The 12,161-nt window shown below is 40.6% G+C and overlaps 1 protein-coding gene across 1 annotated transcript in view; it reads right to left on the bottom strand.

The window, feature by feature from the left end:
- Positions 1 to 12,161, bottom strand: part of GALNT18 (polypeptide N-acetylgalactosaminyltransferase 18) — a 349,029-nt gene that overhangs the window by 79,086 nt on the left and 257,782 nt on the right. Inside the window, exon 6 of the mRNA XM_063117285.1 lies at positions 11,094 to 11,208. Within this exon, the coding sequence (XP_062973355.1) occupies positions 11,094 to 11,208 (115 nt within the window). The remainder of the gene's footprint in view (positions 1 to 11,093; positions 11,209 to 12,161) is intronic.

Here is a 12,161-nt window from a genome sequence, read left to right on the forward strand (position 1 = left end):
AACTATGTATGTTGTGGGCCGGAGGTGTTGCTGTTTCATAATTGTAGTAAATTCCACCAAGGGCCATGCTACTAGGCGATAACACGCTTCAAGGGTCACTAAAGGCGTGAAGCTTCACTCAGTCGTTTTTCATTATATCCGTCTTAGTGCAAGATGTCGCAAAATAATTGATACTTAAGTCATTCTATTGCCAAGCTTATGTCAAAAGAAGGAAGCAGACAACTGCAACTGTTCATTTTTCACACAGTTGATTTTTGCCTTCCTTGGTGCCCAGGGTGATCTGTTGTGTCAGCAATCTTCTGTTAGTGACAGAAACAGCTCTATATTGGGGCTGCGTAGACAGCTTTCAAAGAAGTCACAGGAACGCATAACATCAAAAAGAGATGCAATAAAGAAGAGGGCACAGGACGCTCTGCACTGCCAAATAATCAACCAAATGGGCACATACTCTTTTCTCCCCCCCCACCCCAAATTTTTGGAACAAATGAATTTCTCCTTTATAAAACTGTGTCTCTTGCCTCTACCATTTTTATTTGAAAATGGCCACTACATAAGTAACACATGAAGCCAGGAGTGCCACCTTTTGTCTACCAATGGCAAGGCAAGTGGTCCATATCTATTGATAGGTAGGAAACTATAGGTAATAGATTGGGGAAAGAGGTGAAATGGACAGCTGGTTCAGAGAATGCTACTGAGTAGTGTTAGTACTGGGAGCAGAGTGTGGCAAGCGTTGGCAGAGAAGAACCTAGGTCAGTAGTCTTCAGTGTTGTCAGACACAGGAGTAACCTTTACACTCAGTCTGCAACAGGAGAGCCACTTTTAAGCTTTTACCACGTATGTCCTTTTTGGGCCTTCCCCTTTGATCTGGTTGCCTTCCCCTTGTTTCTCTTAAAACACCCCTTAATAAAAACAACAAAAGGAAGTGGTAGTATTACTTATAGATTATGACCTACCCGCAGATGACAAATGGTAGAACATACCAAAGGAGACGCAGAGGTATGTCAAAGGGAAAGTGAAGCACTGATGTCTAGAAAGAACAATACAGACTTCTGGAAATATTAGGCAAATGGGTGAGGCAATGTTTTCATGCTGGGGTCACTTCAGGATCTTGGCTGGGCGGCCTTCCCTAACTTGGTGCCCTCCAGATGTGTTGGACTACAATCTCCATCATCCTGTCAGCATGGCAATGGCTGTGATGGCTGGGGACATCAGGAATTGGAATCCAACACATCTTGAGGCTGATCTAGGGAATATCCTCATCAACAGTTTGCTACATTCTTGTCATGCAAATTGTCATAGCCCCCCTTTAGCTGTATACAGTGACTTAAATCAAACCTATTAGTTAACGTACACTCTTCATCCAAACCGAGAAATGTTTGAGCTTTGCATGTTAAATTCAACTCTCGTTTCTTCTTCTATAATCTCAAAAGGAGAGATCTCCTTCAATAAAGGAGCAAATCCACTAGTGCAATAGCAAGTAGGTAGAAAAGGCAAAAGAAACCGCCCAAAATATGAGAGAGGTCCTCTCTTCCTTTATTGTGGGTCAAAGCAGTTTTTGTACCAGGTATCAACAAGTGCCGTGTCAATCACCTTTTCTTCCTTGTGGGGGCTTTTAAAATAACACCCTCTCTTCCCCTGAAACAGAGAGATCATAAAGATGATTCATAGCTGAACTGTTAATGCTGCCTGTATGTGTAATTATACATGCTGCAGCGGCAGGAGGCCTGCTGAGGCGTTCGTGGAGAAAAGAGAAGAAGAGAAAATTATGCCACTGGAGGCTTGACACAAACAAATAGAACCAGCAACAGAGAGCAACTTTTTGCAGCCCGAGACGCAATTGGAAGCACAGTGATATGGAAGGAAATAATTTCGTCTCCATTTTCAAAATAGGGCTGTTTCTATGGCAAAATGACAATAATTTTGAAATCATATCCCTAGGTACTTCAGTCAGTAGTGCCCGTGATATTCCAGACATAAAATACTTTTGCAATTATTCTATTCACATCGAGAACTTACTATATACACTTCAAATGAGTCCAAGCAAATGTTTTACGTTTCAGCCTCACCATACGGGTTCCCCCGCTTTTTTTCTTGAACAGCAGGAATGCTTCAGATGAAGCTTTCCCCACCACCATCAGCATGCTGGGCAAACCTCTGCCTGCTCATTATCATGAAAATATGAAGAACACAGGAACTCTGCTGGAGGACACGATGTTGGCAAACTTATTTGTGAGACTGATGTGTGAAACGTTTTCCTGGCCTTACGTAGAGGCACAGAAGTCTTGCAGAAAGGGCCTAAAGCTCAGGGGTTCAATATCAGCATCTCCAGGGGTGGCATGAAAAGACTCCTGTCTGAAAGCCTAGACAGTCACTGCCAGAGTAGGCAATACTCAATTAGATGGACCAATCCTGCAAGGCAGCTTGGCATACATGGCAGCTTTACTGACTGAGACTGAGATGCTATAGACAGAAATCCTATGACAAATCCTATGAAATAAATGATAAGGCAGAAATCCTATGCACCCTTATCCATGAGTACGTCACACTGAATTCAAGGGGGATTACTTCTGAGTAACATGTATAGGATTGCACTACAGCATTTTTATTTATAGCAGTTAAAACACTGCATCAGTTTTTGTTGAGGTTTGTTTTTTTGATGGGGAATGTCAAGTCATACAAAAACAAAAAGCTCAGCTTGACAACCTAATAAAATCTCTCTCTCTCTCTCTCTCTCTCTCTCTCTCTCTCTCTATATATATATATATATATATATAGAACATCTCCAAAATAAAATCAAGAGAGAATTTTTGAAAAGAATTAGAATCAAAATCAGAAGAAATCAGAAAACATTGCAAGTTTGGTTTAATAGATATTATACCACTAACTAAAAATTTTAAGAAATACAACTTGTTTTTACAGTTAATATATTTGGACTACGGTTAGCCACATCATCCAGTTCCTGGCTGAAGCGCCAGCTGGAACTTCAGCCAGTGTTTTGTTAGGTTTGCTGCGCATACACTTCTTCAGCTGGGAAAAGCTCACACACAGTGAAGCCACCCTGACTGAGGCCCACTGGAAGAATCCAAGGAGGCTCTGTGGGCCAGATGGAGAAACTCCATAGGCTGGATTAGGCTCAGGGGCCCGAGGTTGTCCTTATCCTTGTTGTAATACATAGAAGTGATCTCTCAGGCTAGGACCACAAGCAGACATCTAGCAGGACTTCCCTGTCTGTTATAGAGGAAGTCCATGTGTGTATGGGTTCTGTATTATGGGGTGGGGGGAATTGGCTGTGGGCAGGGCCATCCCGTGGCATTGGAGGACTGAGCTGGGTGTGCCAGGAGGTCTTGTTTCCCCTAAGCTCTCCTCAGATGCAGTGGAGGACGCGACACCTCCACAATAGTTGACATTCGATTCTACACCCAGTTCAATTGGCATTTCTAGGTGGAATGAGAGAGGTGTACCATCTTATTCTCTTACCCATCTTATAAGGCAACAAAGTGTTTGAGCCAGCCCTCGTTATGGGGTAGCTAATATTCACAGACAATTATTTTCTAATGCTGAAAATTGGGCTTTTAGTCAGAGATGTTTCCCACTGGTAAGAATTACATTGAAATAGGTACATGGTGTATGCTTAAAAAGTAACATAAAATTGTAATTCAGTATGCTTTGTCATTGGATTATTCTTCCAAAGCTATGTGACACTTACTTGATATGTTTGCTTTTATTGACTGAATAAGGTTGGCCATGCGTCCTACTTTAAAGAGGACAGTCCTTTATTTGAAGGTATCTTCTATGTGACGGACAGTCTCTCCCAAGTCTGGTTTAAAGATAACAAACCATATGAAGGCAGAACAGGGAGGGGCCTTGAATTTGCCTATCGACAGTTGGTACCTGGACAGCAGACTGAGCAAGTATTCAAATCACCTGGTCACAGTCGTCCCCACTTTGGTGAGATGTTTTGTATTTCTAGCTAAATTATAATAATTAGACATATAAACTGGCACTTTCAAATTGTATGCAGATCTGTTTTCTCTTTTGTCTTCTTTTTTGGTGATGTGTAAGGGGACACCCTACACTGACCAAACGACTCTCATGTCTTGGCTCCCCACTTCCCTCTGAAGTCCCCTGAACTCCTGGAAATCTGTTCTAGGGGGCTGGCGAACAGCATTTGATTCTGAGCAGGGGCTGCAAGAGGGAGAAAGAATCAGCAAAAAAGAGAGAAGAAGCTCTTTCTTCCTCCCTTCTATGAGGAGAAGACACCAAGGGATCCAAGTCACCAAGGGATCCAAGCCTCTTCTGCCAACAGATGGGTCCCTTTTGTTCAGAGAAGGGCATCTTTGCAACCACCACAGAGATATGTTAATCAGCACATGGGCCAGATAAAACCCAAGAGCAAACACTTATTTTCTTCCAACTAGCCAGGCAACTTGGGGGAAGACGTGATTTGATGTATAGTGGGACAATTGAGGAGGCGATGAATGGCAAGAGACTGTAATAAGGTATGGTGATAAGGGGGTTATCATTGGTAATTGGTGTGTTGAGGGACTAAGATATACTCCAAAGGGGAAATATGAAAGGTAAAAAATCCTACCTTCTCCCAATGAAAAGGGCATTGGATACAAAGAAAGTTTGCAATACCCTACCACTGAAGGTATAATATTGGGAGGGGAGCAGGGCCCTATAATGCAATTTATAATTGATAGGGTTGTTGTTTTGCTTAGGTATATGACTGCTAATTTATAAACACAGCCCTTTGCAATGTATTTTCTTTCCGTGAAATGTATTTAGGATCAGGATATCTGCTTCTGTTTGACATATTGATGCTTGCACTCAACTCATTTTATGGTTATTTGCATTCTGTTGTAGTTATGTTTGCATGTTTTGAGGCCACGATCACCTCATTTTCATAAACTAGAAATAGCAGTAATCAAAGCAGTCTACAATATATGGTATAATTATGCAATCGTAAATAATATATTTGATGCATACATCATACATTAATTATTATTCATAAATGCTCCAAGCTATTGATGCTATAAGTCTGCAAAATGTTTTGTAAAGACAAATATCATTTGGGTAGCATGGAAAATTATATCACAGGGGGGCTGGTTTCCGCACTATGGTTGCAAACTGCTTTCTATACTCTGCTGCATCGTAAAATGACAACAAAGAAAGTCAAAGCAACTGAAATGCTAGTTCCACAGTTATCAAGGTAGATTAATGGAAGAAAATATATACCTAGTGACAGGGCAGAGAAGGACACTTTTGCCTGATGCCAAGTAGACATTCCTCCCCGGTCAAAAAAGGACACGCTCAGTTCAAATGATACTCTCCTATGTTCTCCCTTTGCACGATGGAAGAATGAGATTGTAGTGTTTCACTTTGTCAACCAATTAGATGGTCCGTCTCTCCTCTCATAACCCTGGACAGCCATGAGTGGGTATTACATCAAAAAAATCCATTGATCAATGCACATAGGCTCAAATAGCTGATTCCCAGATATTTTGAGGGTAGCAGAATCAACCACATAATTTTGGCTGACTGGATTTTAGATGCTTACACAGCCTTTCCCAACCTAGTGCCCTCCAGACGTATTCGATTGCAAGTCCCATCATGCTTGGATGAGAATGAAAGGAGTAGCAGTCCAAATCATCTGAAGAGAAGCAGTCTGAGGAAGGCTGGCTTACACAAACATTACATCCATGCACTGATATCCACAGGTGTTGGAGGGAAGACAGCTACATGTGGTTTCTCCCCATGCTGTAAGGAGAATGCACATGTAAAAAAGGTAAATGTATCACCACAGTTATGGAAAACTGCGACAATGTTGGCATGTTGTAGCTGAAACTGGCAAAGCAATCTGTTAGGGCCTCAATACACTAATCAAAATCAAGTTAGGAATTCAGATATTCTAATTACGGCAGCAATGTTGTGGAACAGAAATATTTCAGAATTTTCTCCAGCCCTTTATTTTTATTTATTTATTTATTTTAAATTGTTGTCAATATTCCAATGAAAATATCTATAGAATATATCATTTAAATCAGATTAAGTGTGCTTTAATTTCCCCCCTTAATTATTTCAGGTCACATATTTCAATTAGATTACTAAATACAAATGAAATAAACATGCTAAATTAGATCACTCTCTAGGACAGGGGTGGGCAGCTTGTGGCCTTCCAGATGTTTTGGCCTACAATTCCCATCAACTCTAGCCAGCATAGACAATGGTGAGGGATGCAAAGAGTTGTAGGCCAAAACGTCTGGAGAGCCACAAGTTGCCCACCCCTGATGTAGGGCATCAGAAAATGATCTGATTGAAACTGAATTTTTAATGCAAATTATCCTAATTTTCAGAGTAATATTTTGCCAATTCAAAATCAACAATGTCTTAGAGACATGTTTCAATGACTGCTTATCTATTCCACTTGAACATTTTCAGTATCAAAACAGCTCTTTTGGCGATTTACTGGAATTCTAGATGTAATATGAGTTACAGTGTTTCCCAGCTCTTATTAGTTTGGTAGGAAATAATGTAACTAAATCCCTGAGCTGAGCTAAAATGGGAGTGAAGAATTAGGTCCTCCTCCTATAAATTGGTTTGCTCTCAAATTCTGTTACCACAGACCCTTTGGTCGAATGTTTGCCATGGAGGGGGGCAATTGCATTTCTCAGCAGACTGTTCTTGACTACTAATCCAAATGTATCTTAAAATTATGAATTATGTAGTGATCTCCCCCGCCCTGTTTTGGAATAATGTCTTTTGTTCATGTAGAATGGGGTGAGAAATGGGTGGCCATCCCTCACCATTGGCTATACTGGCTAGGGCCAATGGAAGTTGTAGGCCAAAACATCTGGAGGCCCACAAGTTGCTCACCCCTAGTATGGAAAGAATGAATGAATGAAAGACCTAATTAATTTTTCTAACATATAGTCTTCCACTTGCATAGGGGGAAAGGAAAGTGATACATCTGCATTATCTAACACCTACAAAGTTATGATTCTTTTAAAGCCTGCATGGAAATATTCATCAATCCTGGTATTATGTAGGTTAGTTCCAAGGCCTGTGAAAACAGTTAATGTTGCACTGCTTGGATTATCTGTCCATTACAGCATTGCAATTTATTTTGATGCATCTGGAATTGAAATTGCTGTCAGACGAAGCTAGATAAGATATGCTACCATTGCGCACTGTGGTGTTTTAAAGATTAAAGTGTTTTTATGTAGGTCAGGTTGGGCTTCTCTGGAGAGAGCAGAGGGAGGGGGAAGTTACAGTAATACTGGGTCTTATTTAAGTGATCCAGCATACCCCAACGTTTCAATTACGCGAAGGCTTGTGCTTTTCTCTAGCCCTGTCCATCAATGTGATCCTCTGCAGTTAACTTCAGCATAGGGTAAGCCGAGCTGACTGGCCAGCATATTACTTGAGAGAATTGGGGCCATATTCTGTCATGCAAATTATTAGGAAAACCTTGTGGGTAGCATTGATCAAACTCCTTGCCAGTGTAAAGAAACAGCAAGTCATTCAGCTCAAATCAAAGTGCCATCTATTTTCAAACACAGCACATAAGCAAGCCGGGTAACCAGCTTTTAGGAATGGCCTCCTGACCCTTGGCTAGCAACTATACAAAGGAACCTCCCATCTCTTGACCATAATGAAACTATGTGAGAAACTTGCCCTTCTTTTCTATTTCCGGACGAAGTATAAAGTATTGGTTATTACCTTTAAAGCCCTACATGGTTTGGGTCCAGGCTACTTGTGGGATCGCCTTCTCCCATACAATCCGCCCCACACACTCAGGTCCTCTGGGAAGAATCTAATTCAGTCTGCCAAAATTAGGCTGACAGGTATTACCCAGAGGACCTTCTCTTCTGCTGCTCCCAGACTGTGGAATAGCCTGCTGGAGGAGACTTGTCAACTTAACAGTCTTTTAGCATTTACGAAAGCTATAAATACTGATCTATTCTGGCAGGCCTATCCAGTGGAATTTTTAAAGGATGTTTTTAGGATGTTTTAATAATAATGTATACTATGTTCTTAATTCAGTTTTATGTATTTTATACTTATTGTTGTTCCCTGCCCCGATCCTCCTCCTCCTTATTATTATTATTATTATTATAATTATTGCAGCAATCCCTCATCTTTGACAAGCAAGAGTAAAAACAGGAATTGGGTGTGTGTAAAACAAATGCTCGTATTTATTTATTTATTTATTTATTTATTTATAGATGTTTGGTTTTGCCTGTGATCCAAAGAATGTAGGCCATGCTGGCAAGATTCCATTGTGCATAGGTTGATCTATAACTCTGGCACTGAAGCTGTTGTTTGAGGAAAATCTGGGGTTCTTTGGAAGTTTATCAGGGTTTTTTGGTTTTTTTTTTAGTAAAAAGATCAGGAATGGTGGACAAGCTCTTGTGGAAGAAAGCTGCCCACCACTACAGATGTTCTCCTTCAGTGCTCATCCACACAGTGTGAATACTGTATCTGGTAACTACGTTGCCTTACTTTTTTACACTAGATTAGGCACAGGGTAGGGGGGTGCTCTAAAATGCCGCAGAATGCAAACGTCAGCTGTGTGCAGTTCATCTTTGGCTGGCATAGTTCATAAATCTGTTTTGATACAATTACTTGGACCAATCCAGCTGTCTTTCTAAGAATACTTTCACTTGCTCTGAAAATCAGCTTGCCCTCTGAAAGAAAAAAATGTCAGTATTACAGTTTGGGGAGGTTTCTAGCGAGCCAGAAATGAAATACATAAATGCCATAGATTGATGCTAATTAATTAATGGCATTGAGTGGAATAGAAATTGTATGATTATATGGACTCAGTATTCTATAAATATGTTCAGCCTAGGCTGTGGAGGAAGAGCACATCTGTCTCAAATTGTATCTGCTTCTAAAGTGGCTCAATTGCGTTGAAACAAACAGATGTGATTCGGAGAAGCTTTTCTTGCTACCTACAAAACCTTAATTAAAAATGGCAATGAGTCTTCTCAAAAATTCGTTAGTTCACCAAAGCTTTAAAATGTAATTTTTCACTTCAGTTTTATAATACTTTTAGTGGGCAAAATTGTTTACCAGCTCTTCTTGTTTTATCTTTTCCACAGCTTTTTGAGGTAGTCTGTTTTTATTTCAGATTTACAAACGCAACTGAGGCTGAATGACACACGGTGGATTGACAAGTCCATGCAGTTACTTTTCAGTTCAATAGGGACTTAAGCCCAAAAGTATCATTGGCCCAACATATCAGCACTCTTGTGGACACAAATGCGGTAAATATTTTCACCAGGAGTTTCAGTGTCAAGAAAAGAAAATATAATAATCTTCCAATCAAATTTGATGGCAAAGTTCAAAAAACTTTGAGCAATATCAAGTAGTTCTATATAGATTGGAAAATCTGGTGAAGAAGATACATATGAATTACAGTTTTGAAAGGGACACCCAAAGGATCAAAGGTAAAGATATTGATTGAATCCAACATTGCACAAACAGATTCCTGCTCATGCAATAGAAATTCCCCATACTTTCTTCCCACCTGCAGACCCCCACATTCTTCTCAAATCTGCTCCCTGGGGACCCCATGGAGCAGATTAGGGTGGTTGGTGGGGGGGGGGGCTGCAGAGAGGCAAGAAAACGTGTTCTAACAGTGGTTTTGTTCCAGAGATAGATGGTTTAGGTGGATAGAACCCATGGATTGTTGCTCTATTGGAATGATCAGAGGCAAGGCAACTATCCAATGTGGCTTTAGATTAAAATCAAGGTATCTAAATTCCGATAACAACATCTTAAATATTACTATACAATAATGGATTTTAAAAAATCTTATTGAGAGAGCATTTGAGCAGAAGCCAAAAGTAATGATTAAACAGTCTCTCTTCTGACATGCTGAGACAGCAGCATCAAGATCTCAAACATCTATCTTCTTCTTTTTTTGCAGCATGATAAAATGGGTACTCAAATGGTAATCTTATTAACTAAAAACATATTATTTTTCATAATCGTAAAACCATCAGTGTTTGTATATCAGCCGAGGGATATATGAAATAATTAAGGAGTAATATTTCACCCACTACATAAATTAGAAGATTTTAGCCAAACTTCAAGAGAGCAGTTTTTTGATGAACAGAAATCCTGTGCAGGATGCTATTCTCAAAGCTGTTTGATTATTGAATAATTTACCCTGAGCAAAAGCTTGCATGCTCAAAACAATATAAGGAATCAAATAAGCAATATATTATTATTTCCATCCTGTAATTTCTACCTTCAAACCTTTCCAATACATAAACAACCAAACTGCCCATTGTGTAGTACTAAATTTTGAAGTGCAGGTGCTCATCACGACAGTTTTACAGGTTTCCTAGTCACACAGCCCTAGGAGAATCCAAAAATGTAGGTAGTTGTATTGATACCTCCCTCCCTCCCTCTCTCTCTCTCTCTCTGTGTATTACATAGGTGTGCATGATATAGCTCGCAACAATATACCGTTGCTGGGAAAAATCTATTCTCCCATTGCCATCAGCACCACCTACTTTGAGGCTTGCAGCTAAGGTCAGAGAGAACAAAGAAGTCTGCCTGTGGTAGCCCATGATGTCAGCATCTCCACTACTCAAAATGTCCAAGCCCATCGACCCTGTGAGCCCCAGCTCCACTACATCCCCTCTCATGCAAGCACTGAGTCATTACTGACTCTTGAAGGGACACCAGCTTTCGCTGACGTTTTCTTGGCAGGCCTTATAGCGGGGTGGTTTGTCGTTGCCTTCCCCGGCCATTATTACCTTTCCCCCAGCTAACTGGGTACTCATTTTACCAACCTCGGGAGGATGGAAGGCTGGGTCGACCCGAACCGGCTGCCTGAAACCAGCTTCCGCTGGGATCAAACTCAGGCCGAGGGGAGAGTTTCAGCTGCAGCAGTTAATAAAATGATTGTTAACTTGGTCAAATTCTTACTTGTGTTTGTAAAATGTGAGGCTCAGATTCTTACCTTATATTGTGTTTCTAATTCTCCTATATTAACTTCATTATGTGTGACCTTCCTCACCTACAACCAGGGACAATTAAAAGAGTCCATCTACTTGTTCTTGATCATTCCTTACCCTGACCCCAAGTTCCACATTTTCACCTCCATAGACCTCCATGCCTTCATCTAGTAGACCGATTTCTTGGAAATACTCCCTGTCTACTATGAAGCATCCAATCAGTGCAGGACTCCTAGGTGAAAACAAACAAAGAACAGCAAACATTAAAACTTAGGGCAGGAGTTGAATTCCAGGTATGCATCGTTGAAGGCAAGTTCACCATTCATAAATTTTGTGTAATTTACTTATCCCCATCTTTAGCAATGGGCCTGTTCATATGACACTTCAGACTCTGCAGTTAGTGAAACTGTGGTTCTCTGAGGTTAGCACTAACCACAAGCTGTGCTGTCGCACACAACACTTTAAGCCATGATAAGAGCCACTAACCCTGCTGCAGATAATCTGACTGAGGTTAGTGGGCGAGCAGAGTTTAGCAAAATGCATTGCACAAGCAGGTTTTAAGGTGTCTTCTGGACAGGCCCACTGAGACAAATTATAATGGATTATAAGAAAAAGTGTCTTCTCCTAGAAATAAGCTGAGCTATTTATTTCCAAACAAAAGCTGACACAAGTCATATGTTGCTCACTCTTCTCTAGCACTGGAACTGGTACTATTACTGTAGCATTATTATTATTTTCATTTCTATACCACCCAAAAGCCAAAACTCTCTAGGCAATTCACAACAATTCACCAGATAAAATATGGCATAACAATTTAAATATACAAAATTTTAAAATGGTTTAAACAGCTAAATAAAATACTTTGGATCACTGTAACACACTCTACACGGGGCTGCCTTTGAAGAGCATTTGGGAACTTCAGCTGGTTCAAAGAGCTGCAGCCAGACCGTTGACTGGGGCTGGTTAGGGAGTATACAACTCCTTTGTTAAAACAGTTCCACTGGCTTCTGGTCTGTTTACGGGCACAATTCAAAGTGTTGGTTATGACCTATAAAGCCCTAAACAGCTCAGGTCCAGATTAGCTAAAGATTGTATTCTCCCTTATGAGCCTGCATGTGCCCTGAGATCTTCAGGGGAGACCCTTCTCTCGGTCCTGACACCATCACAGGTATGCCTGGTGGGAAT

Source organism: Elgaria multicarinata, chromosome 2 (assembly GCF_023053635.1).
Source record: "Elgaria multicarinata webbii isolate HBS135686 ecotype San Diego chromosome 2, rElgMul1.1.pri, whole genome shotgun sequence".
Classification (NCBI taxonomy): domain Eukaryota; kingdom Metazoa; phylum Chordata; class Lepidosauria; order Squamata; family Anguidae; genus Elgaria; species Elgaria multicarinata.